This window comes from Trichoderma evansii (assembly GCF_050947405.1).
Source record: "Trichoderma evansii strain SZMC 28006 chromosome Unknown GGI43scaffold_46, whole genome shotgun sequence".
Taxonomy (NCBI): domain Eukaryota; kingdom Fungi; phylum Ascomycota; class Sordariomycetes; order Hypocreales; family Hypocreaceae; genus Trichoderma; species Trichoderma evansii.
Window position 1 is genome coordinate 49,108 of NW_028145160.1, and position 25,879 is coordinate 74,986.

The window sequence follows — 25,879 nt, forward strand, 5'->3', positions numbered from 1 at the left end:
AATACGAATCCTTGGAGGGGTTCATTATTAGGCTCAATTCTCATGACAGGGCTGTGGAACACGTGAGACCATGCACGTATACAGCTTTGAAATGCAGATCGGCTCAAGCATACTGCGGTATATTACACTTGACATTTTTGGACCTCGCAGTATATTTTTATCCGCTATAACGGAGGACAGCGATTCTAAAGATGATGAAGAACGTGAAAAATCTGGTCGTTCGCGGTTCGATGGCCAGCGATTCGGGCTGGTATGCGGATAAAAAATATCGGGAGGCTGCGCAGTGCATCGAGTAAAATCTACCACAGGAAGCTGTGTACAATGTCAGCCTTGGTTGGATTGAAGCCAACAAGAACAGCCAATGTGGAAAATACGTCGAGAAGAGGAACGCATATGCGGAGAAAACTTCTTTCAAAGCGAGGGATCCCAGTTCTAATCGTCTCAGCTCGGTATATGCACCCATCAAAGAATACACCACGCGAAATGTTTCCTTCAGCTTCTAGGAACTCTACATTGCAAATACCAACCGCAGGCCTATAGATGAGCCTTTTTATGAATTGCACGATTCAACGTCTCGGTCTAACGATACTCTGTGAAGACCTCAGGCATTGCAGATTATCCCGGATGAATCTACTGAACGTGCTCTGAGCCGCGCCTCTCATTGGCTCTCACACTGCCTAGAGCACGATGAGCCAAGTTGTGAATTTGTCACTGTATGCCATACTATTAATGAATTTTCGTAAGAACTAAAAGAAACCCCGGTGCTGATACATTAATTATTTATCGTTTCTTCAGCGTCCAGGAGAAAATGAAATGAAACGAAACGAAATTTTTTCAGTTATAGCCTACAGAAACTAAGAAAATTCGCTTTTAGTAACGAAGAGAAAAATGAAAAATTAATACTGAATTTCCAATTATGATGATGAGACACGTGAATTACCAAACACAGAATTTATATCAGGGTGACTTATAGAAGCGGATATGTTTCCAGGGTAATAAGATCTTGTAGCTCTCCCATAGGTATCAACCAAATTGCTGCGCTGCAAATGATAGTATCTTGCTCTAGGGTATGTGTGAGGAGAAATTACGGTTGTAAGGATATTATTCTATACTTTATTTATTTATTTATTTATTAAAAAAAATATCCTGTATAAATGTAACTTTTCTGCATTTCGAGGCTTTTGACCCTGAACCAGTGTAGCATTAATAAACTGCTCTATTTACTCATATAACCTTTTATATTACCGATTAGGGATATTTTGGACTACAAAGAAGAACGCATCGAGATTTACTATGCTATGAGACGAAGGAGGAAAAAAAAACCAAAAAAAAAAAAAAAAAGACAGCTGGTCGTAGTCTCTCTTCCAATCCTACGATCTAGCCCTTTCGTATCTATTTCAGTGGTTTCTCTATTTTTCATTAGTCAAACTCCTCTAGAACCACTAATCCGTGCATAATGGCGCAATCAGCTCTTGGTATGAGTATTAGCCTTCTTTTCATCTGCAGATTTGCTTACTGGTGACATAGCTAACAGGTGGCGCTCAGATATGTCGACGGAAAATACGGCTCGTCAGCTTTTGGTACAGGTCCTGCAGCCTATTTGCCTGACTATGCGGAGCCCGAATACGATGTGTGTCTGCCCAACTTTATGCCTTACAATTTGAAGGCGGCTCCTTCGGATTATTCACTCGAGATGTGGTTGCACATAGTACTCGAAGGATGTTGCGAGGATGGACTGTTTGAGGCGAGGATGAGGATGGATTTCTTCCTAAAAATCCTAAAGACGTGGCAGAGTTAGTGACATGTACTTTAGCAATGTAGATTCAGCTGAGGCGCAGTCCTGTTTCGGTGAACTTGCCCAGCTCTTGGTTGTTCAGCTCTTGGTTTTAAGTTCTGATTCTCTATTTTTAGTCTATATTTAGGAGATTTACTAAGCAGGTTCTCGGTATGTACTATGGAATTGTTTTAGCGCACTTCTGCCAAACTGTTTTGTTTACTACTGCGGAGTTCGTCGTTTAGACTTTGGGTTAGCTTACCTCGAAGAGTACTTAGCGCACATGACAGTTCACTCCGCCTCGCCGTCAGCAACACCTAGCCATGTGGCTTACCTGCTAGTCAGTTTACGTAAACCAGTAATACGCTTCATTAGTTATACTTATTGCGGCTTATCAATTTTATAAGCCATTGGCATATTATTATCTAGCGGCTTTAGCCTCAAGCTAGCTGTGGCTTTGTACGGAACGCATCTATCCGCTTATTCTGTATAACGTCAAACTATATTTAGGATATCGTGAAAATATGTTTTCAAAAGAGAAGAAGCCATCTATATAAACAGCTGTCCATCTCGCTCTTCGGATATCCTTCTCATCATCACAACAACAATCACTACAACACCACCACTACAAACAACACCAACTCTTCTCTTCAATCAACTCTTTCGCCACAATTTCAAGCCAATAACTCATAACTTCATCAAGATGCGTTCCGCCATCGCTGCTACTCTTTCCACTCTTGCCCTTGCTGTCTCAGCAGCTCCTGCCCGTCGTAACGTCGGCTCTGTTCAAGTTCAGTTTGCCAACGATGTCACTGGAGCAAACGGCAACGCCTGGATCCCTCTTGATGGATCTAATGTGAGCCTTGGAGAGGCTTATGGTAACACCAACCTTGAGAAGGATGGCACTCTCTTTGTCACTAGCTTGGAGTTTACCGCCGACTTCCAGAACGTCCAGTGCGTTGTCTTGAAGAATTTCGAGACAGTAGTTGCCAGCATTTCCGACTTCTCGCGAGACTTCCAGACCTTCTCCCAGAAGCCTTTGGACTGGCAGACTGGTTTCACCATCGCCTGTAACCAGGCAGCTCCTGCCCGTCGTGACGTCGGCACTGTTGAAGTTCAATTTGCCAACGATGTCACCGGAGCAAACGGCAATGCCTTTATCCCTCTTGATGGATCTAATGTGAGCCTTGGAGAGGCTTATGGTAACACCAACCTTGAGAAGGATGGCACTCTCTTTGTCACTAGCTTGCAGTTCACTGCCGACTTCCAGAACGCCCAGTGTGTTGTCTTGAAGAACCTCGAGACAGTGGTTGCCAGCCTTAACGACCCATCCCAGGACTTCCAGACCTTCTCCCAGAAGCCTTTGAACTGGCAGACTGGTTTCACCATTGCCTGCAACAGACACGCATAAATTTCTTTCATATTAGGGTTTTAAAGGGATCATAGAAGGGGATTGGATTTGGATTTTGGGATTTGGGATTTGGGATTTGGTTTTGGTTTTGCATTTATTTTTTTACACTCCAACTTTTAGAAGATATACACACTTATAGATCGATCGAAGATAACACTCCCTTAGTATATCAAAGCATTCATTCAGATTTAATATAGCAAGCTTGCATCTTTTACCTACAAGCATCCTACCATTTAAGTGCGAATACTCATTACCTATTAAAATGTTACTTAGCTTATTATTAAATAAAGTAATCTCCAGCTTATTCAATGCTTTTAACATAGCTGTTATTCCTGCTCTTGACCAAAAATAGTATTTTAATAAAGATTAAAATACTAACCCTTTGTGCCATAACTGGGTGCATATCGATAGTAAAAGAAGTTATGACTTAGCAACAAAGTGGATTATAAAGAATCTGTCTCCACTCATACGACCATAGGCATTGGGGAACCCGAGGTCTCATCAGGTTAGGTCCCGTCAAGTACTCTATAGCGGTTCATTCCCCTTCATATGAGGCTATCATGTCATCTGATTTTGGAAACGCTCGACTCTGTTTTAGATTGACTTGAAACCAAGCGCCAAGGCTTCTAATACCTTTTCATGTGCCTTCATACCCCTCACCGTAACTGGCATAGCTATGCATCTTGATATAACATAATTTTCCCTGGACGTGTTAGTCACAGAGGATCTCGCCCGACCGCCAAGACGCCAGGGGAGAGTCCATGGACTGATGTATATCAGAGATCGGTGCAATAGGTGCTGACAAGTATTACTAGAGATGGCACTGTCCACCCTATAATGATCATAAGCCCATTTAAAGACAAGAATTTATACCAGCTATTCAAAAGACGCCCATAGCTTTCCTTTGTCTTTATACAGTATGACCTACTTAGCCCTTCTCTCCTTTGGATTATATTGCATTTTGTGTCACGTCGTTATTACCGGGCTACTGGAAATTGTCCCAGTCACCTTTCGCTACAATTGACACATTGTTTTGTGGCTGGCTCTGTTTTAGCTCTTTTAAAGAATACAAGAGCGCGTGCTATTTTGATGCCTTACGCTAGGTTTGGCAGATTTTTGGTCAGCCAGGTGTTTGACAACTAGGTAGTTTACAGGGTTCCTAACCACACATCACATCCACTCCTTTAAGAGCTCCTCGCACAATTTCCACAACCTTTGTCCCGTACCACGATGCATAAGTCCCTCAAAGACATAGTCGGCCCCAGTTCCCCATTTCCCCCACGGCTCGACATAGGACCCGTTTTTCCCGCCCTGCTCGAGCATCTTCGTGTCGACGACATCAGCGAAGCCTGCGAACAGTAGGGTGAGGCCGCCATAATGTTGCTCATAAAGTAGCGGAGATGTCAGCCATTTGATAAGTGCGGGTTGGTTACTCTGGAAGTCGGTTTTGACGGACCCGGGGTGGAGAGAGAGTGACAGGAGGCCATGCGCTGCGAAGCGCCGGGCGAGCTCATGGGCAAACATGGCCACCATAGCCTTGCTCTGTGGGTACTTGGCCATGACTCCCTTGATGCCGCCAAGCTCGTGCATGTCCAAGTCACTCCAATTGATACCGTCGGGCTTGGGCGCCGCTCGATGGCCTGAAGACGAAACAAAGATAACCCTCGAGTGGCCGAGCTTGGCGTCGGACCGCGCGGCGGTCGCAAGACAGATGGGTGTTAAAAAGTGCTGGAAGAGGAATGGACCGAGTGCGTTGACACCAAGATGTGTCTCGAAGCCCTGGACAGTCTTGCTCCCAAAGGGCGCACCTCCGAGTCCAGCATTGTGCCACACTACGTCCAGGCTCGACTCCTTGGAGAGAAATTCAGCGGCGGAGGCCTTGATGGTATCAAGGTCGCTGAGATCAAGACGAAGGAAGAAAATCTCGCCTCGGCCTGGCTCGACGGCCGGGTGAGGAGCAGCCTGCTCAGACTTGATCCTGCGGATGACTTCCTCTGCCTTCTGGACCGAGCGGCCAGCAATGTAGACACGACCGTTGAGATTGTAAACGGCTTTTGCTGCCTCGTAGCCACACCCAGACGAGCCACCTGTGATTATGAAGACGCGGCCAAACTGATCTGGAATATCTTTTTCGGTAAAGCTTGGCTTCGGTGGGAAAGACTCCCTCCAGGTTACAGGCGACATAGTGGCGATGCCATGCCAGAATTTTCTGGACGGAAAGCTCGTCTAGAGAGACAGTCGATATTTAAAAGGGCGTTGGTCTTGAAATTCAGGAAGACAGCATTGGCAGTATCATTATACGGACTAGTCTCCAGAGGGTTCTTAGTCGGAGAGTGAAGATCCCGCGGCCGCGGCCGCGGTTGCGGAGCTTATGTGGGTCAGCCCGCGGATATCTCACTCATGTCTCCTCGGTTGCCGTGCATCCTCACCTCCCATTACCTACTCACAATTGCACAGTAGCAGTGGCTTAAAGAATCCGGCTTGAATAATGGCGACAGCATGCGTATCCTGCAAGCTACAAAAAAGGAAATGCGACAAAAAGACGCCGAAGTGCTCGCAGTGTTCAATGTAAGACGTTTGAATAACAAAAGCGGAGGAACCAGACCCTACTAGATGGCTGACTACCAGAACAACATATTAGTCGATCTTGCGAGTGTGTTTACCTCCGACAGGCGAGTAGAACATCGCGGAGAATTTCGTCTGGTCGGACTGGTCGTGATGTTGTGACCGATAACGGCGTACCCCCAACTCCCGGCCTCCTCTCTACCGACCGTCTGTGCAGATTTCAGAAGGCTAGCGAGCTATGGATGCCGCCGGTAGAGTTCCCAGCTGTCTATTTTGTTGACCGATACGTCTTTCAGCAGCACCGCATTCACATCCCGACGGCTCATCCCGGGACCCATGCCTTTCCCACTGTTTTCATAGGAGCCACCCAGGCGGAGCAAGACTCGTACGTCTCGGCCTTTTTTAATGGAGTCCATAAATGGCTGCCCGTTCTCGATGAGGAACGCTTTCGAGCCCGGTTGTTGGAGAAAACGCCGGCAGAGCTGCCTGCGGACGTGGCGCTGCTTCTCCTCTGCATGAGGCTTGTCGCCTCGACACCATCCGACTCACCAGGCAACGGAGCCCGCACCGACATTCATCTTGCAGCCAAGCAAGGCTTTTTGAACTTGGAGATGGCGGGTGTCATGTCTGTTGAATGCCTGGAAGCTGGCCTGTTCATCTCTCTCTATGAGATTAGCCATGCCATCTATCCATCTGCATTTCTGTCCGTGGGTACTTGCATACGCTACGGCCAGGCCATGGGCTTCGGAGGACCAAACACGTTGAAGATGCGTCGTCCATATAATCGTAGCGAACTTGAAGAGAGCAGGCGACTATGGTGGGCCATTGTTCTCCTAGATAGGTATGTGCCCTTTTGACTCGCTCTCAGCTCTTTGTCCCCCTCGGCAACTGCATCTTAGGCACTCCCTCACAAGGCTCCGGGCTATTCATATTTGTTTGCAGCTTAACGGCTACGTAGATTTCTCAATCTCGGTTGTCCAAGTCGACTTGTCTCCATCCATGATCCAATAGACGACGGTAGCATGATTATCCATAATGATGTACGGTGACAATATCTGATCCACGGTTTTGACATCGACGCTAATCGTCGTCAAGTCTCAAGAAACGGCTATCGCTAACAGCTACGGATCCAACAAGTTCGAGCGGAGTGATCAAGGTTGCTCCGCGCTAATTGCACAGGCCACTCGACTACTAGGGAACGTGCTATCGCACATGTCTCATAACTGTTGCTCCAAAATATATTTGAAAGCCCAGTGTATCGAACCCGGATTGCCGTTAAGCCAACGACAAGAAAAAGAATCCGCACAGCTAGGTCGCACGCTGGCTTCGCTTATCGATGCTGCTGAGACTGAAGCCAGGAGATGGGCAGTCCCCATCGAGGAACAGCTGATGATTTGCTACAGGTAAGCATGCGTAGACACCCCATATCGTCGTCGACTTACACACTGACACACGTTCAGTTCTCTCCTTGCTCTCCATAGCCACTATGAGGCCTGTGGATGCTATCATGCGCGGTGGGACGAGCAGTCACTGGCTGCTGTAGAGGCAGCGAGGGCGACGGTCATTGAACGGTGCAGAGGCCTCCTCTCCGGCCCAGCGAGCAGCTTGGAGAACATCTCACCCTTCTTCCTTCACTGCATTTATATGGTTGCCATTTCTGGTCAATCCGAGCTGCAGACTGCCACTGCGACAAGAGATGTGCTTGTGAATGCACTTAGACACCTTGAGCGTCGTTGGAAAGCAGCTGGTGAGTCTGGTGTCCCGTGAATTTACTACCATCTATCTAATAAGTGTTGAAATAGGAATCTATATAGAGACTCTCGAAGCCAGGGAGATCTTACAGTCATGTTGAATATTTATTTGTCACTATGGAGTGCGGATGTATAACTATGGATTGGATCTAGCGTCGCATAACACGCTCAAAAAAGGTGTTTCAGGGGAGCCGATAGTTTTCTAGATAGCCATAGCAATTCGAGGATCTATGAAAAAGAAGGGAATCTGGCTGCATCTCTTCTGTATATATCACTCCTCTTCAAAACGGTTAAGAGCTTAGTGAAGCCTTTTCGCCCTATCGCCTAGCCACCCCGTACTACCCCTTTGTCCTAATATCCATCCTGGCAGTACTCCTCTATCTGCTTAAATTTCTCTTCAACCTCTTCCTTGTCTTCATCCCCAGGAAGTCTAACTACAGCACTCCTCGTAATTCCCCGATACTTTTCTTCATTCACCTTACCCAGTATACTCTCTGCTACCTTTCCCTCTCGAACTCCATAATGCTCCTGGAAACACATAAAAATAGGCCTTAAGCAATCAGGGTTAATGCGGTTTGGGTGCCCGGGCATTCGAAGATGATCTAAAATGTGAACTCGGAGGACTTTAAGCTCAATTGCTGTAATTACTCCTTTCAGATCAGGGAAATCCTCCATTAGCACATGACCCTTGGCTAATTCGCATTCCATCTGAACAGGGCACTCGAGAATTCGTGCTGGGCGGACGAGATCAGATTTCTGCGGTGTAAGCTCTGCACACGCCCATTTATCTTTGACGTAGCGGTAATTTCTAGCGCGCTTTGATGGGGACATATTTTCAGTGCCAGTTGTGGTGGCTAATAGATTGATGTGGCGGGCCATAGTATCATCTGGGAGATTTACTACACAGTGGCCTGTCCGAAGGATATTCTGTGGCGTTTTATTCTCGGCCCCAAATCCGAGAATACAACGGTGGCCGAGCCAAAATACTGATGAAATAGCACAAATGTTGTCAGGCCCATCCTCACTTTCTGAGGTAATGAGAACCACTGGGGTGCCCCAATAGAGAATAGCTGGAGAAATGGTAGAATGCGCCATTGGAACAGCATATATTGATAATAATGAAAGATTAGACGGCAAGAATGAATGGACGCTGTGTTGCTGGCTAAGAGATGAGAGGTAAATGTTCAACAGGTGGAAGAAAGGGGGTTTATAAACCGATTCAATTCAATTCAGCATAATCCCGTTCTATATACATATATTCAGAAGAACATATCTTCATATTGGTCTTGATATTCATGATGATTTTGCTGTCTTCTATTCGAATGTTCGAATTGGCCATATCTAGAGCAATATGCTCCGCAAGGGGTAGACTTTTCGACTAGAATCATAGACAGGTAATGGGCTGACAAATTCACTTTCCCAAAATGGTCTTAAATTCGCTCGAACTCACCAGTCAATAGAATTGTGGATAGATAATAGGCTGACAAATTCGGTTTCCCAAAATGGTCTTAAATTCTCCAGTCAATCGAATGCATTATGCTGAGGTAGGTGAGCGAATTACTTGCTCATCTCAGGCTCAACTGCACCCTTCACGAATAGTCGCCGCGTTAGCCTTTGAAACGTCATGTATCGGTTTGTTTTTCATCGAGTCATTGAATAGAGAAAGATGGATGCCGGGTTGCTGCGTCTTTTTGTTCTCCTAGTTTGGTTTCTTTCGCATCTCTATACATGGTTGGGCAAGTAGCGGTGACAACTCACCTCCTGACGGTATCCTGGAAGTTGTTAGAGGGACCCAAGTTTAGCTGTTCGTATCACTTGGGTTAGCATATATCAAATTAATAATATAGATCAGAAGTATCTTATTTGTCCTAAAATATTTTATCACATATACAGCTAGAAGATGTGGCACTGTAGATTAATTCCCTAAATATGTATACACATTTACGTAGAGAGCTACATTTAGCAATGCTATGTAATTCCGCGGAGAAGAAGCCTCTTAAGCTAAAATTGAAGACCAATTCATATCCTTTAACATATCTTCCGCGGATATTATGGATGTCTGGACTCCTAGATCCTTTGGAGTGAGGGTTGATCCAGTTGTTCCCTTTGTATAGCTTTCCTCCTTTAGGTCGCTGAAGAAATCCACCATATAACCTATTTCAACAGCATGGTGGCCCCGAAGACTCTTATAGCTTTCTAGAGTCGTTTCCAAAAATAAAACCTCGATATTTGTTCCTTGTTGGCTCAAGGCTTCAGAAAGAGCGTGTGCCCAGTCTGAACAAGAAATATACTCGGATACGCCAAGTACAAAGTTGCCCATAGCTTTCTCTGGTTGGGAAAAAATAGCCCTAACTATAGTGCCAGTATTATGTCTTTCATCTCCAATAAACGGAAATCGTGATGCCGGAAGGCACGGTAAAATAAGGGCATGCTTTTGAATCGCTTTCTGATAAGAAAAACAAAATATTAGCTTTAGTTTTAGCTTTATCTTTTATTAGTGAAAGTACTTACTATATACAGCGGCTTGTAAAGGTCTAATTTCAAGTTGGATGCGTAGAACACAACCCGAAGAAAAGTAGTCCTTCCGGCAAGACCATTTTTGGGATCTTGAAGATATTTTTCGGCTGGAATCTTGGACTGAAAATGGGGAATATGATATCTGCCACCGGTAATACCTTCAGCATCAGGGAGAGTAGACCATACAATATGCCGAAGTGAAGATATCTGACCTGCGGCACGAACAACATTTAACCCATACTCCTCCTCAGCCTTCTGAGCAGCAGCAGGGCCCTCAGTGATTGAGGTGCCAATTGGAAAGGCTGTGTTTGCAAAGATATAAGATGCGTCTCGGAAAGCCTTTAAAACGCTGTCTTGCGAGTTAAGGTCGACAAACTCAACCGAAACCCCAGGATTTTCAGCCAAACGACAAGCAGCTTCGCTAGAAACGTTTGAAGTAAGTGCCCGAATTTGGTACTGTGGTTCCGGCGATGCCAGCATTGCAGAGACGACGCCGGAACCTTGCGCTCCAAGGGCGCCAACAACGGCCAATAAAGGAAGTGACATAATGGCTTGTTGTACGAAGTTGAATAAACTGGTAATTTAGAGTATTTGCAGTATTTGGTTTTGGTGGTTAATTAATGCTATGTAGGATTGAATGTTCCTATAAGCTTTAACGATGACTTATATGTAAATAAAGAGTAGGGACCCCCCCTGTTTGAACTGTTGTCGGGTTCCAAGGGTGCTAAGGTATTGCTTTTAATATGGCCAACCGAATCTTGATGATTTTCTTTCCAGATCCGGCTCGCTCGCCCAGTGTAATAGCAACCCATATTTTCTGAGCACAATCTTAGTTGTTATAGATATAACTGATATTTGTCAATGCTTAGAAGCTAGATAACTCATAGGACACACTTTAGTTCCACATAAGAGACTTTTATCCCGACAATTTCCTTAAATACCTGACCGAAAGGCGGCGATAAATGCATGGATCAATAAATTTCTGATCTAGAGCAGTAGATGAAATCTTTGCCACAATAGTAAAAAAAGGCATCTCAAAACCAATCATCTGGTCAAATGAGAAACTGCTGAGGGGCTCCTGAATAGGTAACAGGAAAATATCCAGTAAACATAATACAAAGGCGAGAGGAGAGTTTCATGAAGTGGCTACGAGAGTTTTCAAGCACATACGACCATAGGTAGTGGAAAATTCGGGGTCCCGTCTGCTCCCCCATAGACAAGCCACTAACCGGCAGATTAGTAGTTGAGTGGGTGACCATCAGCGAACACCGGCTGTTGTATGTTTTTTCTTTTTCTATTTTTTCTTTTTTGTTTATATTTTCTCATTCTTTTCTTTTCATATACGTTTTCGCCTTCTTCTCTGTAGTGTGTTATGTCTGAGGGCGCTGTTCGAAAGAAGTGATACTGGATCTCCGCGGCTTTGCAAACTAAATTACGGCTTGACCAAAAAAAAAAAAAAAAAAAAAAGATAAACCTTAAGGAAGTTGCAATTTTTTTTTAGTAAATAAAATGACACAATAGGAAAGAGTGTTTCCCTTGGATTAAATATAGAACTCATCGTTTCATTCTGGTATCGTATCATGGTTATTTTCTGCAGTTCTTTTTTTTATTGCTTCTACACTCTACAACTAATGTGTTTAATTTACGGGCTCTGCTAGATCATAAAGAAAGATATCAACGGATGCTTTTGAATATTCTCGACAAGAGAATTCGTCTAATGAAGGTTATATGAAGGAATATCGGTGCTATAAAATAATATAGTCTTATATGTATCAAAGAGCGTCACGTAATAAAGTGCAAGGACAATTATCCTTTGTCAGAAGATTCTTAACGCAAGTACATCAATGTTCAACCACAAATAGCTCATTGTGGAATAAATTCAAACCATCTATTGCTGAAGCTATGATATAACTGCCCGTTACTACCGCCACTCTTTTTGTAGCCATCTGGCCTAAATCTAAATCAGAGGTTAAGCATATCACTTCCTATTTATCATAAGGCAGTCTTTTATCGCATCTTCAGCGACAAAAAACCGGTATTATTACTAATTAGGGGATAATGGTCTCCCCTGAATCACTCTCCGTACACGAGCAGCTGCACGTGCTCTGGATTGATACTCCGAGCTCCGATGCTCCCGACATTTGGAAAGGGCGGAGGGACAGCCGTGTACGAGCTAAACCAATTATCACTCGTTTCTAGGCAATCACATCTTCGAAGCGCCGACCGAATGGCTGACCATAGGACTCAAGAGGGTGTGCACTAATGCGACCGTAGCTGTGGCCCGTCGCGAAAGATCCTACACTTCCTGGCTCGGCCAGAATAATTGATTGCATCAAATGACGAGACTGCAGTCCTAGCCGTATCAAGTATAAGATTGACTAAAGCTGCTCGTTGAAGGCACATTGCTTGATAATCCATATGGCTGACTCGCCATAGCCTGTTGCAATTCGTATTGGAGCTCTACTCAAATCGTAGGGCCAAAGTCTCTCATAGAGCTAAAATACCGGCTTTTCGTAGCATTCATGTATTTGTTAGTTGTAATCGAAGCCACAGCCTGAGAGGGTGTGTCGAAAAGGCTAGTTGTTTTGTCCTTCATGGTGGATCTGCGGGATATGTGGGATATGTGGCTCTGTGAAAAAATCATACAAGAGGTGTCTAATCCTTCATATCATGTCTAGATTAGAGAAAAAAAATTGAAGGGAGCGCTTGTTGGTGGGCCGGGTGTGGAAGTTGAAGAAGTAATTTTCGTGGAGAGCTTCAGAGCTCATTGAACCCGACTGGGCTGTGTAATGTATAAGTCACATATGTTCGGAAGAAGACCCCTGCAAAATGCTCACTAAACAAAATGTAAGGTACGCTGTCTAATTAGTGTGCGATATTGCTTGTGTATTCTAGGACTTCCTGGTCTCTCGTAATTAAGAGGCAGCCGACCACTCCATATTCAGGTTATAAACCACCAATGGTCGCCGCTTTGAATACGGGCAGTCCGTTCATTTGGGATTCTGGTGTGGATGGATTGCATGTCCTACGGTCAGCTATCGATAAATGAACTGCCTAATTGGATTAGCGAACTCTAGATATGCATGTTGGTTGCAAAAACAGCCCATCTTCTGCGTATTCTGCCCGCCGAGTGGCAGGGCGTGTGATCACGCTGCAGAAAAGCAGAACCAACATGCATAATGGCAGTTTCACCGGGCGCCCCATCTGGCCTCACAGCCTCAGCTACCTACCCATTAATAGTTGATGGTTCTCATCAGAATCTGTAACATGAGATAGACTTTGCTTTTGTATCAAGAGAAAATCATCAAAGATATAATTCTTATGAATTCAAATTAAAGATGTCTTCTAAAAAAATGAAACCAAATCCCGTCTTCCAGGAGCTTGCGAAGATACAGCGATGCACTGATGTATGTCCGAATCCTCAAGACTCCGACTTCAAAACCTGTCGGGCAAAGAAAAGTAAAGGAGGGAGATGCGGAAAACCCCCTTGCACAAAGGAAGAAAGATGGCAAATTCCCAGTCTGTTCCTTGAATTTCGGGATATGACAGAATGCCCTGACACCGAAAGCTTTTACAATAAGATGAAAACTTTTGTCACTTATACACATTGTAAGGCGAATCATCGTGGCAGAGTCCTTGACGCTTTTGATGTGTGGAAGAAAGAACGGGTCATAGATGAACCCACTTCAAGACGGAGTTCAACACCATCTGCTCAATTAATGGAAACATCAACTATACAACCAATAACGGCAACCGCACTACAACTTCTACCCTCGACACCTGCACGATCCATAGCATCTTCGGATCATGCGACATCAGATGATGGTAGCTCTTTCATTGATAGCATTGAGTCTCGTTCGGTCACCAGCAACACAACGTTTATGAGCTCTCTCCCTACTACTCCATTGCGTAATGGAACAGCCTCCCGATTTAATACAGAGGATGTCGCTGAGGAAGAATGCGTTAGTGAATCTGGTTCTGAGGAGGCCGTTTTTATCGAAGACAATAGCGATGAAGAGAGTACCCAAGAAGATGTTGAACATGATGTTTTTGAAGAGGATATTGTGAAAGAAGAGATTACTCAAGATATCATCATCGCTCCCGATACCAAGCAAGAGCATGATGCCGAGAGAATACGAGATTCTGTATTTACCACCGACATAAATACTATCTCACCTAAGAGCAAAGATGGTGGTGAGGGAGAAGACGATAAAGAGGGAGAAGACGGTGAAGGAAAACAAGACAATGTCATAAAAGGGCTTGGGATTGTTGGTCTTCAGCGCACCCGGTCATTACGAGACCACTCCCCAGTATTCCAAGTGATCAACAGCCATCCGACGCCGAAAAAGATGAGAGAAGGCGTTGTATACATCCTTGAACATACGAAGAACCCTTCACTATTTAAGATTGGGTGGTCGAGTAAGAGCGCCAAGGAGAGAATGCGCCAACCTAAAAACTGCTATGGAATTGATACCAAAGTTTTTTACGAGACAAAAAGGTTCGTCGGCGCCCCCCAGGCCGAAAGGATTGCCCAAGTCATACTTCGACATATCAACATTCGCGTTTTAGAATGTATCTATTGCCAAGGAGGACACAGGGAATGGTTCAAAGCACCTAGGAAAACAGTACATGAGACGGTGATGCACGTAGAAGAGTTTCTCCAGATGCCCGCATATACTCTGCAAGATAAGGAATACAAGTTATCACCAGAAGTATATGAGGGTGTGGTCAAACAGATGTGCGACTTTTCAGTGGCCAGATTCGGAGAGCTTATGCATGGATCAAGAGAAAAGCGTGAAGAAGCCGAGATTTCGGTCGACACCAAAATGATGCCTTTAGCTCAACTTATAGACAAACCGGTTGAAATGTCTTCCCATAACACTAACGATGGACTTTCAGAGATACAAGAAGCTAACAAAAGTTTCATTTCCACTTCTTCGCACGACACAAAGTCACAAAGTTTATCCACAGCGGCCAAGCTGATGAGGAAAGCGAAGTGGCTCTACTCAATCGGCGAATCAGTCAAAGCATATTTTTCCGAACTATAGAGCTAAAAATGTTTAAGAATACTAAACCTCCATTTGGTTCAGTCTTTGTGGGATTTGAAACAAGTGCGTGAAGCTGGCACAAAAGCAAGGTATGACGTTCAGAGATTTCAGAGCGACTTTTGACAGGAAATGTGATATAAGAGTTTGGAGTAAACATCATGATTATCGCTCTCAAGATATTAATGGTGTGGAGGTATAGGAGTCATTCATGTATAAATTTTCGTTTGTGACAGTAGGTAGCTTAGTATTGATACCCCGTAGTTTACATGTAAGCAATGTTATTTCACTGGTTACTCATGTTATTGTTACTGTCTCGTAGTTAATGATATATTCCTATTTAAAATGCTCTATGGAATATATTTTGGGGCTTAATTTGTGGTAATAATTCGAAATGTATTATGCCTGCAAAGAAAGCCGATGCATGTTGCTATACATTTACGTGGCTAAGCGGTGGTACTTTGTGTGCCACACTGCTCTCAATACACCCATTTCTCAGTAAGGGTGGTGAGGCCTCTGCCGTTACATTTATGTCCTACCAATAGAATACCGGCGCTTCTAAAATGAGCCTTGTTGCCTATTAAGGCAATCTGCCTGTGAAGTAAAGGTAGTGTCATCACTCTTTTTTTCTTCTCAGTTTGATAGTAGCATAATAGTTATTGAGCTATTCCTTATTTACTCTCCATTACGCTTTCGGGGCATGACCATGCACCATATTAACGGCGCTCAGATTATATGAGATTTTGTGTTATATGAGGTACAAAACCGTCAAACATAATTTGTACTTCGCAGCCTTTTATCCCCACTATAACTAGGCCGAAGAAAACTTGGCCAGACAATAAGACTATTCGAAGAGCATTTATTTTTTTTCGTAGGTAAAGGTATATTATTACCATCTATCTCACATATATGGCAAGCCATAATTTTCTTATTTCTTGGCAATTCATGTACGATTGTACCAAGGCATACTCCAGAGTGAGATGGCGAGCATTCGGCGGCCAACCTTTGGACTGCATTCTTCGCGTTCCACGTTACGCGGTATGGGGCAACGTTTGTAGCCAACCGTAGGAAATCAAGTATTAAATGCATCTGTTCTACATTTCTATTTCGTTATCTTATAATTTTTCTATTTTTCTATTTCGTTATTTCATCTATTCCATTTTAGTTCATCTATTTTGACAAGTGTTGGTATAATTAGCGCACAATTCACATAATTTTCTCCATTTATAAAACTTTTTCCCACTCTCTGAGCCGTATTGTAATGTCGCGATCAAAGTCCAGCCCCCTTCAGCAATCAAAATCGGCTTCAGCTGGGTCCTGGTTTAGTCTGGGCCGTCGTAACTCCATTCCACCCTTCATCTTGTATCAATTTGGTGATTAACGCTGCACTAGGTTGATAGAAGCAGACTAGCAGCTGATGATCGCAGCTTATAGACAGTCATCTCTATTATAACAGCTACAGGGAGACCCATTGCTCAAACTCCTTTGCAAGTTTTATGCACCGCTCGTCGACGAATTTGGTGTAGAAATTCGCTGTATACAAGTTGATTGTTGAGAGGATGATGAAGCCCACAATCCAACAAAATGCGGCTGTAAGTTTGTATTCACCAGCATCATCACCAGGTAGCGACCCCCCAGTGGCTATGAACCATAGGACATTCTTAACAGGGTCGCTGAGCAAGTGGTAGATGGTTTGATGTACGAGGTAAAGAGAGAAAGAAATTCTCCCCAAATGCTGGACTAGCTTGGAATTGAGGGGGTATTGAAGTTCTTCTGCGGAGCTGATGGCGGAGACAACCAGCACGGAGCCAACCGTTTTCCACGTCTTGTCCACGATCCCCCAATTTCCATCCCATCGCGAAGTTTCGGCAATCTTTAAGAACTGATATCCTGGTGGGAGAGCACCGTCGTCGCTCATGCAGAGAAGCCAGAGGCCAACGACGAACATGACGTACGTTCGGACGGTGCTGAAGTTCACGGACCGCGCCTGGACCGGAATATATGGTTTGAGCCAGGATAGATACTCTATCTCAGTGCTGACAGCTTGTAACTCGGACAAGACTTCCAGCTCAGCCAACCAGTACCCTGCCAAAAACCCCAATACATCCCAGAATCCGAAGTAGAACCAGTAGGCCATTGCAGCTCCAAGCGCAAAAAATCGGGGCCTCGGTTTCCAAAATGCCATACCTAGAAGGATGAGATACACGACGCAAGACCCGCGAAATTCGAGGGCCATAGTCCAAAGCTGGCCATTAAGACCACCATTGTATTGGATGGCGAGGATGTTTATGTTGTCGAGCATGTACCGAGCGACGAACTCAACATGGAACCATGGCGCAGTCAAAGGTTTTCGACCCCATACAATGTCATCTGAGGGTTCCCATTGAAAGAGATTGAGAAAGAAGAGGATCTGCGAAATGACCGTGATGCAGAACACGGGGAGATAGATGCGCAAGCCGCGGCGTGTGACTGCCGAAGACAGTCGGCGAAGGAATCCCTCAGTGTTATTGCTGGCCCTCAGGCGGATGAGATTGATTGAGATGGCGTATCCTGAGATGACAAAGAACAAGGGCACCATAGCATGCGCAGCAAAGACCAGGCGGAAGGGAGGCAGCTGATAAAGTCGACGGTTCTCCTCAGGCGGATCTGCCCAAAAGGATCTGAAGCCCGCGTGCAAAATGGCGCCCATGAAATAGTGGTCTGTCGCAACAATGGCAGCCGCAATGCCCCGCAGGCCATCGAGCCAGATAGCTCTGGTCATGCTGCGCGTGTTTGTTCGATCATTGATGGCTGTGGATAGAGATGCAAAAGATGTAAAAGATAGGTGGCATGGCCTGATACAAAAATTAAATAGGGGTCCCGGGGCTTGCTGTTTCTAGCAAGGCTGCTAGCGCGCATCATCGAATAAGCGCCGGTCGCTAAACCGTCTATTTCTGGGCTGAGACAGTGGAAAAGCGATGAAACAGCAGTCTAGCACCTTTCTGAGCAAAATGGTCGGCTCCACCGCATGGCTCGTATAAGCTTATTCCATTTGCTGTCTCTTGAAAATTCAGCCAAGAATGTCCACGCCTGAATCCTTCTTGAATCCTTCCTGAAATTCACGAGTCCATGGCGTTATATCCCAAATATTGCCCCCGCAAGGACGCAAGGCTCTAGGCAGCAACAAGCTGGTCCATTGTAACGTTCCGCTGTCGCGATAACGTATCTGATGTCGTGCATTTCAAGACATCTTCTTAGAGTAGACGACTATGGCAGATCATGGGCGAGCATTCAGAATAATAATATAGACAGCCAAATTTCTGCCATTGGCTCTAATGCGCCTGTGACTTTTCATTAGGGAGAGGTTTGTGCATCATAACGGTCCAAATGCGTAGGCTAGGCTCTAGGCGATGACAGATGCTGATTTGACTGGAATGGCGAGAGCATCTTCTGGCTGCCACCAGAATATCACCCAGTGAGATCAGTAGCGACGACACAGAAACTCGCCATTGTATACTCTACAGGAAATGTATTTATATTAATTTTTGCACCAGACGGACAACTATAGGCATAGTAGTCTTTCGTCATCCTAAAGAAGGCTGATACAATATTACTGATAGTTCCTTGCACAACATTGCGTGGTAACTAAATGGGAGTCTAACAGAAACTTGGTTTAAAAATTGAATTTTAATAAGGGCACATCTCTTAATAGTACCCTAACTTCTCATATGTTTCGTCATCCACCCAGGGCCTTGTATAGTCTGGGTCAAATGGATCACGTACAACCCCCATTCCATAGCGAGGCTGATGCGGCTGATGCACACCTTGACTATTATCTTCCTCAAAGGGGTTTATACCACCACGTTTGAAGAAATCATCAATCTCTTTTTCAATCCATATTGCGCGCCCGCGAGCGTCATGCTCTATAGGTATAGCAATAATGACTCTTGTCTGTGGGCGCCGCTCACGCCAATGCAATTTGTCACGCATCTGATCAAGTAAATCGCGGTGTTGGCCAGGATTACTGTAAAAACGTAAAAAATTCAGCTGGAGAGAGAGAAGTCCGTCTGGGAGCTGTGAAATGACTGATAATAACTCCTCTAGATCAGTTTCAACGTGCCACAGCTCAAAATGCTGCAGTTTAGGCCAGCACTCAAAAGGAAGAAATCTTCTCAATCCCGGCGGCTCTTCTCTACAATCAAAATTCCAACCCGTAGCTATGCTCACATGCTCCAATTGCGTAGCTTGTGCCAGAGCCTTTCGCAGCAGGCCATTGCGAAGAGCTGACCACTCTACAAACTCTTGTCCGTCAACAAATAACGATAGTGCCAGCTTCTTAAAGTTGGGCAAGCGCAGGACTGATACGAAATCGTCATATTCCTCGCACCGATTGTCAAATATCCGGCAGTTGAGGCCGGCCCCAAGATAATGGCCATCGATTTCATATTCTGAAACATTATGTTGTCCATCAGCCAGAATCCTCGTGACCAAATTGAAGCCGCGCCATCTTGCCTTTACATCTTCCCACGGCGCTGCAAATAGGGTCGTGTCAATCTCATATGGCCAGGCACGCGGAATCGGGCAGTTGAGTCCATACGGAAAAGCTCGAATCATGGGAGTTTCGTAAAGAGGTGTAAACAGCCACCCGTGAGTGGCTGGAGTGACTGTGACCTTTCGAAGCGAGGGAAACCTTTGCAACCCATATCGAAGCGCATCTGCATCAGCTCCGCTAGCAATGACTTCTTCTTGCTGGCGTAGTAGAACTTGGTAGTATTCCCACGATTCCCCTAGAGATAATTCTGCACGCGCGCGCCGAGCCTTTGCAACATAGTCGGGGCGCCTCAGATCGTCCCTGCAATGTCGATTAAATAAATCTTCCATATTTTCATCACGTTCACTCTTAAACCACCGCCAGTCACATGCCAATTGACTCCAACTAAAGCCAGGTCCTGCGGGCACTCGCGCGTCAGCAGCATCAGCAGCAGAGCGCCATAGACGTGCATCGTCATAGATGATCTCGACGATTTTATGACGAAGTATATCATGGTCTGCAATAGCGCGAAAGACCTCAATATTAAGCGGATTTGCCGAGAGGAAGACTCTGTCGATGCGCAGCTCCGCAATCGCGGCAAACTTCCGACATGTGAGGCGCAGATTTTTAATTGCGCGATTATTCAAGCTGCTTAGGATACTTCCTATGATTTCGGGGGGTAATAATGTCAGATTAGGGGGGAAACCCGGCTTGCCATCAGATTTAGAAGTTATCGCATCTCGCGGGGATGGCAACGACGATAGATCATCATCGTCCATTAGGAACAGTCCACGTATCCATTCAGCTCTCTCATCCAAGGCCTTCTTAGCGACTTCCTCAGCCGATAAATTAAGCTTGGGAACGTATGTAGAAGATAGACCACCTCCCATGCTTAGGAAATGGGGTAATTGGTGGCTGGGTTGAAGTTAAGGGAATACAAGCAAAATCGCGTGAAAACATGTTAGGGCGCTCGTTGATAAATTAGGAAATGGCCGAATTAAGCGTACCCGAAGTAGCCAACCAGCCAACCAACACGCGCCAATTTAAGCATGAATTCACGTCCAGAGGAGTACAGATTTGCTCTCATGCTAGGGCGCTATTCAATTCTAACATCAGCTTACACATTAATTGAACAAGTAACCCCGATGCCACGACGTTGTTTTATACCTTCTTCTCCTTGTATAAAATTAAACTTTGCAGGTCCAGCTATGAACCTTTTACTCATCAAAAAGGCCGTTTCTGTTGAATGCATCTCATAGATTAAGCATGTCCAATTTGAGGCGTTTGGAATCCTGTTCTGGTTTTGCTCACACCACGTATTCGAGCTCTGTGCTCTTTTAGCCTCCATTCTTTCGTCTCCAAAGAATATGGCGACTCGTATACACTCTTACGGTTTACATTGATTAAATGTGTGCTACCGTAATGTGTATAGAATCAAGTCATCATACCGTTGTGATTTGAATTGGTACCAACCCACTTGATTCATTAATTGTCAGCATTTATCTTTTAGTTCATTGCCAAATAGAGGATATATTTACGCTGACGAACTTTTCAGCCTATAAACAAGCTGATGTGATTTGAATAATCTAGGCATAAGAGTTGCTCTTTATTGGACACGGCTTTCCATATTTGGCTCTTAATATAATAATACTACTATACACACTAAATCATTATGATCCTCTGTTACATACGACTATAGATAGTGCAGAATTCGGGGTCCTGTCAAGTTCTTTATCGAGTTTCAGGGTCGAGTCCCAGGTTCTAATGTTGCAGCCACGTGGTTTCGTTTTACGAAGCAACTGCGCTAACAATTCATATGCGTATTTACATGTATCTTGTCACCATAATATCATTTTTTAAGGATGTCAATTTTGTTGAACGGAACACAGAAGATGTAAGCAAATATACACTACTACTCAATTAGGTTTAAGATAACCAACTATCAATAATATCTTTCAACCTAACTATATATATCTAAATAATTACATAAACAAATTATAATGCTCCCTTCCAGCAAATTCAATGATCATTTCCTATCTTCGGACATAATCCAGGACTGTCCGGAGTTTATTCTTTTTATCTCTTGCACTAAGAGCTACACGGATCAACTGGCTTAAAGTTGCTGGATATTTTTGAAATGACGAAACAGAAATGCTCTTCCCATTTCATTTGTGTTTGCCACTGGCTTCTTGTCTTGTTATATGCATCAGCTCTGAAGTAGCAACACTAGGGTATAGTTTTATCCATACCTTTCCAAGAAAATCTGGTTTCCAGCTGGAGAGGCCGCCAAGGTCTGTGTTATCTCTGTAGGTAGCCCTCCAGACTATAGGATAGAGGGCTTAGTGGCGGGGCGACAAAACACAGCCCGTACATATATTATGCGGGAAACCCCGCCTGACAGGTGGCCACTGGCACCTAGTGGACAAATTCTTCAAAACAGCACCAAGGATGTGCTTCCCGTATAGAAAACAACGAACACAGCAAGTATACCTACATATACACAGGGAATCGGACATCCTCCGGCATCCTTGACGCTTGCACAAGCAAGGCTACGCACATCTGTGAGGTACACAGGGTTGAGCAGGAACCGCCCAGTAGCAGGCGCATTAACATCTAATCCTAAGAATCACAAGGACCAAACTATAGCTTACCGCGTCCCTGGTGGGCCCGACTATGATATCATTCAAAATTATAGGCGTAGACCTGGGCGGTTGACCTAAGGAGGAGACGGCAAAGAAACACTTGGAGCGCTGGACAGCCTCCTGTAAGCCACAGTTTACTCTGATGGGTCATAGGACAAAAATAAGAACACAATTAGGGAGCGGTTATATACTATGATGTTAAAGATATTATAGCCTGCCGCTAGCTAATGCAGAGGTCTGTAATGCGGAAGCAGCGAGACCGTTTGAACCAATGAAGTTAGCTAGAGTATAATCACAGCTAATCCAGATATTATCAAACTACCACTCTTCTGTTAGCGGGATTCTTGGCATTACACTCACCTTCTCTTAAGGAGTATGCATGGATATTAGAACGTTTGCCAAGGAACTGTAACCCAGGCCATAAGAATATATTAGGTAATGAAATAATAGTAAATAAGCCTGCCAAGCAAAGTTTGAAACTTCCCCCACACTATTAAAATTACGGTACTATTACCACATTGAAACATAGGTTAGGAAGGAAAAGAGGTTGCTGGCGGAGAGTTCGGCATACGACCTTCTAAAAGACCTCTACGGTGGCTAGATAGCAGTATGAAGAGGTATTCTTGCAGTCGTAATACGTAACTGTTGCCCAACCTGTGTCTTTTATCTTGTCCCGTGAGTAGTCTTGGTATGTCAGAAGGGTGGAATGGGAGAGTCCATAAAGTATTTCCAAATATTTTTCTGCTGCTTTTTGGGCTGTGCTCGGTGGCCTCAATTCAATCGATTTACCCACTATTTTCCATACGGAGTATATGCAACACTAAAGCTGACAGATATAATTCCCTTCTCGGTGCTTATAATCTTGGCAAACTTATAGCCTCCGCAGGCCTTCTGACTTTCCCCCCTGAGCAATGTAGAATTGATGTTTAGCCGAATCCAAGATAGGAATATACCTCTTTTCCCTTTTCTCTTTTTCCATGCAAGTATAACCTCTTTCGATCTTTGGTGCTTATCTTCTTGGCACACTTATAATCTCTAGTGCGCGCGCATAGCAGTCTTGGGGACCATGAACTCATAAGTTAATATTGGGGACATTTGATTACAGATGAGAGCCTCAGTCGCCTCTCAGAAAGGGGCCTTTTGCAGCAACCTTGCTTCGTGTGTAGCTATGTTAAATATAAAAGCATCCTACTCGCCCTCATACGAGACTTGATCTTTACCTCCGTACTTTATACTGCAACTCCCTGGCTCCTACAAAATTCAATAAGAAGCGTATCTTTTTGAGTACAAGTATGTATAAGTATATCAATTGCAAAGAGATTCAAGATGTCTAACATTTTCAGGCAGCTTTTCTGTTACCATGAAGCTCCTATCCACCCTACCTGTTATCGGGCTTGTTCTCCAAGCTGGAAGCTCGAAAGCCGCAGATTGCGGTCATTATGGTGTGGGTTCAGATGGTATTGGAGCTTGTACGGGTCGAAGTGGCAACTACGCAGACCGTCAGACATTTTGCACGACCCTAGTTGGCCAGGGAAACTGGTATCGAACTTGCGAAAACGGTAGTAACCATGACAAATGCCACTTCGAGTATCAGGGACCTGGTATGCCACAGCAATTATGCTGGGATGCATATGAAAATATCATCAACCAATGTTTTGGTAACCAGAATGGAGGAGGATATCACTATGGAACCTATTCGTACGATGGTCACTGGTTTGTTATTGACAGATGCTCTGCGTAAAGCAAATTGCAGCTCCAAACACACTAGTTACATAGAATAGGGGAGCAGAAGCCTACTACAGTCTTAGGTATCTCTTTGAAGATCCAAAAGCAAGTTTTTTGTACTTATCCCTAAGTCTAATTGTATATCCCTAATTAGTTAAATCAAGAGGGGTATGCTTGAGATTGTATTATGCCAGTCACTCGTACGACCTAACTTTCGCAACTTTCAAGCCTTCACTACCTCGCCGCAGCTATCAAAAGTCTGGACCAAAATAAAGGCAAGAGACTCGCTAAGAAGACTGAGACATATTAGAGTCTAGAAGAAGCCAGTACGTCGATGGAAGTAGACGAGATGATTGTGGATAACGAGAGATATAAACGGACAAAAACAGACCTACAAAATGAACACAGCAGCAGGACTTACAGAATCGGAGAGACAATATGAACGACAAATCCTACCACATATTCTTTAAAAACTCTTCTCCACCGTCTCAGAAAAACGTTTCTCCAGGAAGAGAAAGAACGGAGACGACAGAGAGAGCTGGGAAGAAAGAAAAAAGATACATACAGATAATGGCGGGGGAGGTGTCCCAGTAGCTTCGGCGGCTGGTGAAGACTTGTTAGTTGAGAGTGACTTCGATGAGCATTCTGCCGATAATGGACTTATGATGGATGGAATTTAATCTCAATTGCCCTCACTTCCTGTCTCTCATCACGTTGCTAGCCAGGAGGTGAGTTTTTCAATGACTGCACACTCTCGTCAAGCTATGAGATATGGCTTCATTATTTAAGAGTAGGATTAGGATTAGGAAGTCGGCTTATCCATGACCCAAAGTAATTTCGTGCCCTTGTACCATGGGCTCTCTTATGATTTTCCCAGCCTTATTTTTTAATTTTCCGAAAAGGCGAAATATTGATAAAGTTTTAGGCTCTGACTTTTGCCGAGTCCTTGGAGCCGTTCTTGACCTCTGGACCAATTTTTGTACATGCTCCTCAAAAAGCTTGGAAACTGCATCCCAATACTCACACTGGATCTTGAATTGCTCTTGTTTGGCGCGACTGTCGAAAAACTCTACCTTTTTTTTTTTTGGACTTCATTCCATGTCGCTTGATCCCTGGGGCACAAAACTGGCTGCTCAGGCAATGCCTCATACTCTAGTAAGAGGCATACGAGTGCTAGCCTCGTGTTGAAGGAAGTAATAGTTAGATACCAGCTCATGGCATCAATAATGTCTGGCCGCTATATCCGCGACAGATCGGATATGAAAAATGCATCCTGTATTAGCGTAGCCCATAATAGCGAAATAGATCCGACTTAGAAACTGACCAATATCTTTTGGATGATTTTTACTCATCTATAGCAATTTCCTGTCATTTATGTTCAATTTTGCTAACCAATACTTTATTTTTAAAGATAAAATCCTGTTTTTTTGAAGCATCTAGCCTACAGCGAAATTAAGCCATTTATTCACATCATTAATCTATTCCCCTAATACATCTTTTATGACGGGTTCTAAAACTCTTTTAAATTAGTCGCTACTTATTTCGGCACGCTTGCTACTGCTAAACCGCGTAATGTGCAATCGGGGATTTCGCTGCAAATCTCTTCCGTAGCTGCCTCAGAACTGGGCATCGATTCCGCAACGTCGAAGTCACAATCATCACCAAACCAGACAAGAAGCTCTGGGTTTTTCAAGGCTGTGATGATTCCTCGTCAGCAGGTAAATCACAAAGCAAGGAAAGAAGGCATAGGGATACTTCAATTGCAAGTTGTCCTTACTCAGGTAGATGTAAAGTAAACAAACTCCAATACCATACCTATATTATGCACGTATGCTCTATATCCCAGCACATACGACCATAGGTAGTGGAAAATTCGGGGTCCCGTCTGCTCCCCCATAGACAAGCCACTAACCGGCAGATTAGTAGTCAGGTGGGTGAC

The 25,879-nt window shown here is 44.4% G+C and overlaps 11 protein-coding genes across 11 annotated transcripts; 6 read left to right on the forward strand and 5 right to left on the reverse strand.

The window, feature by feature from the left end:
• On the forward strand, positions 1–791 carry GGI43DRAFT_304611 (uncharacterized protein). Its single transcript, XM_083201596.1, has 2 exons — positions 1–449; positions 599–791. Exons 1-2 carry the CDS (start codon positions 253–255, stop codon positions 741–743), a joined length of 342 nt encoding a protein of 113 aa, XP_083055102.1. The 5' UTR covers positions 1–252; the 3' UTR covers positions 744–791.
• Positions 792–2,063: 1,272 nt separating this feature from the next.
• Positions 2,064–3,414, forward strand: GGI43DRAFT_419196 (uncharacterized protein). Its single transcript, XM_083207640.1, has 2 exons — positions 2,064–2,842; positions 3,167–3,414. Exons 1-2 carry the CDS (start codon positions 2,478–2,480, stop codon positions 3,183–3,185), a joined length of 384 nt encoding a protein of 127 aa, XP_083055103.1. The 5' UTR covers positions 2,064–2,477; the 3' UTR covers positions 3,186–3,414.
• Positions 3,415–3,961: 547 nt separating this feature from the next.
• GGI43DRAFT_419198 (uncharacterized protein) lies at positions 3,962–5,498 on the reverse strand. The gene is made up of 2 exons (XM_083207641.1): positions 4,350–5,498; positions 3,962–4,284 (listed from the first exon to the last, which is right to left on the reverse strand). The coding sequence occupies exon 1, from the start codon at positions 5,367–5,369 to the stop codon at positions 4,356–4,358; it is 1,014 nt and encodes a 337-aa protein (XP_083055104.1). The 5' UTR covers positions 5,370–5,498; the 3' UTR covers positions 3,962–4,284; positions 4,350–4,355.
• Positions 5,499–5,572: 74 nt separating this feature from the next.
• Positions 5,573–7,789, forward strand: GGI43DRAFT_419200 (uncharacterized protein). Its single transcript, XM_083207642.1, has 6 exons — positions 5,573–5,753; positions 5,827–6,591; positions 6,709–6,790; positions 6,846–7,153; positions 7,211–7,497; positions 7,553–7,789. Exons 1-6 carry the CDS (start codon positions 5,674–5,676, stop codon positions 7,600–7,602), a joined length of 1,572 nt encoding a protein of 523 aa, XP_083055105.1. The 5' UTR covers positions 5,573–5,673; the 3' UTR covers positions 7,603–7,789.
• Positions 7,790–7,852: 63 nt separating this feature from the next.
• GGI43DRAFT_388984 (flavin reductase family protein) lies at positions 7,853–8,596 on the reverse strand (the record flags this gene model as incomplete). Its single annotated transcript, XM_083204137.1, has 1 exon — positions 7,853–8,596. The coding sequence occupies one exon, from the start codon at positions 8,594–8,596 to the stop codon at positions 7,853–7,855; it is 744 nt and encodes a 247-aa protein (XP_083055106.1).
• A 901-nt stretch (positions 8,597–9,497) lies between these two features.
• On the reverse strand, positions 9,498–10,564 carry GGI43DRAFT_426672 (uncharacterized protein; the record flags this gene model as incomplete). The annotated part of the gene is made up of 2 exons (XM_083208696.1): positions 9,498–9,947; positions 10,013–10,564. 2 exons carry the CDS (start codon positions 10,562–10,564, stop codon positions 9,498–9,500), a joined length of 1,002 nt encoding a protein of 333 aa, XP_083055107.1.
• Positions 10,565–13,299: 2,735 nt separating this feature from the next.
• On the forward strand, positions 13,300–15,363 carry GGI43DRAFT_419204 (GIY-YIG nuclease family protein). The gene has a single exon (XM_083207643.1). It carries the CDS (start codon positions 13,357–13,359, stop codon positions 15,064–15,066), a length of 1,710 nt encoding a protein of 569 aa, XP_083055108.1. The 5' UTR covers positions 13,300–13,356; the 3' UTR covers positions 15,067–15,363.
• Positions 15,364–16,335: 972 nt separating this feature from the next.
• Positions 16,336–18,285, reverse strand: GGI43DRAFT_304678 (acyltransferase family protein). Its single transcript, XM_083201598.1, has one exon. It carries the CDS (start codon positions 17,822–17,824, stop codon positions 16,520–16,522), a length of 1,305 nt encoding a protein of 434 aa, XP_083055109.1. The 5' UTR covers positions 17,825–18,285; the 3' UTR covers positions 16,336–16,519.
• On the reverse strand, positions 18,286–20,578 carry GGI43DRAFT_304672 (uncharacterized protein). Its single transcript, XM_083201597.1, has one exon. It carries the CDS (start codon positions 20,461–20,463, stop codon positions 18,748–18,750), a length of 1,716 nt encoding a protein of 571 aa, XP_083055110.1. The 5' UTR covers positions 20,464–20,578; the 3' UTR covers positions 18,286–18,747.
• A 910-nt stretch (positions 20,579–21,488) lies between these two features.
• GGI43DRAFT_419207 (uncharacterized protein) lies at positions 21,489–22,680 on the forward strand. Its single transcript, XM_083207644.1, has 2 exons — positions 21,489–21,766; positions 21,823–22,680. The coding sequence occupies exons 1-2, from the start codon at positions 21,725–21,727 to the stop codon at positions 22,036–22,038; spliced, it is 258 nt and encodes an 85-aa protein (XP_083055111.1). The 5' UTR covers positions 21,489–21,724; the 3' UTR covers positions 22,039–22,680.
• Positions 22,681–23,334: 654 nt separating this feature from the next.
• GGI43DRAFT_304751 (uncharacterized protein) lies at positions 23,335–24,160 on the forward strand. The gene is made up of 2 exons (XM_083201599.1): positions 23,335–23,505; positions 23,559–24,160. The coding sequence occupies exon 2, from the start codon at positions 23,576–23,578 to the stop codon at positions 23,954–23,956; it is 381 nt and encodes a 126-aa protein (XP_083055112.1). The 5' UTR covers positions 23,335–23,505; positions 23,559–23,575; the 3' UTR covers positions 23,957–24,160.
• The last annotated feature ends 1,719 nt before the right edge of the window (positions 24,161–25,879 follow it).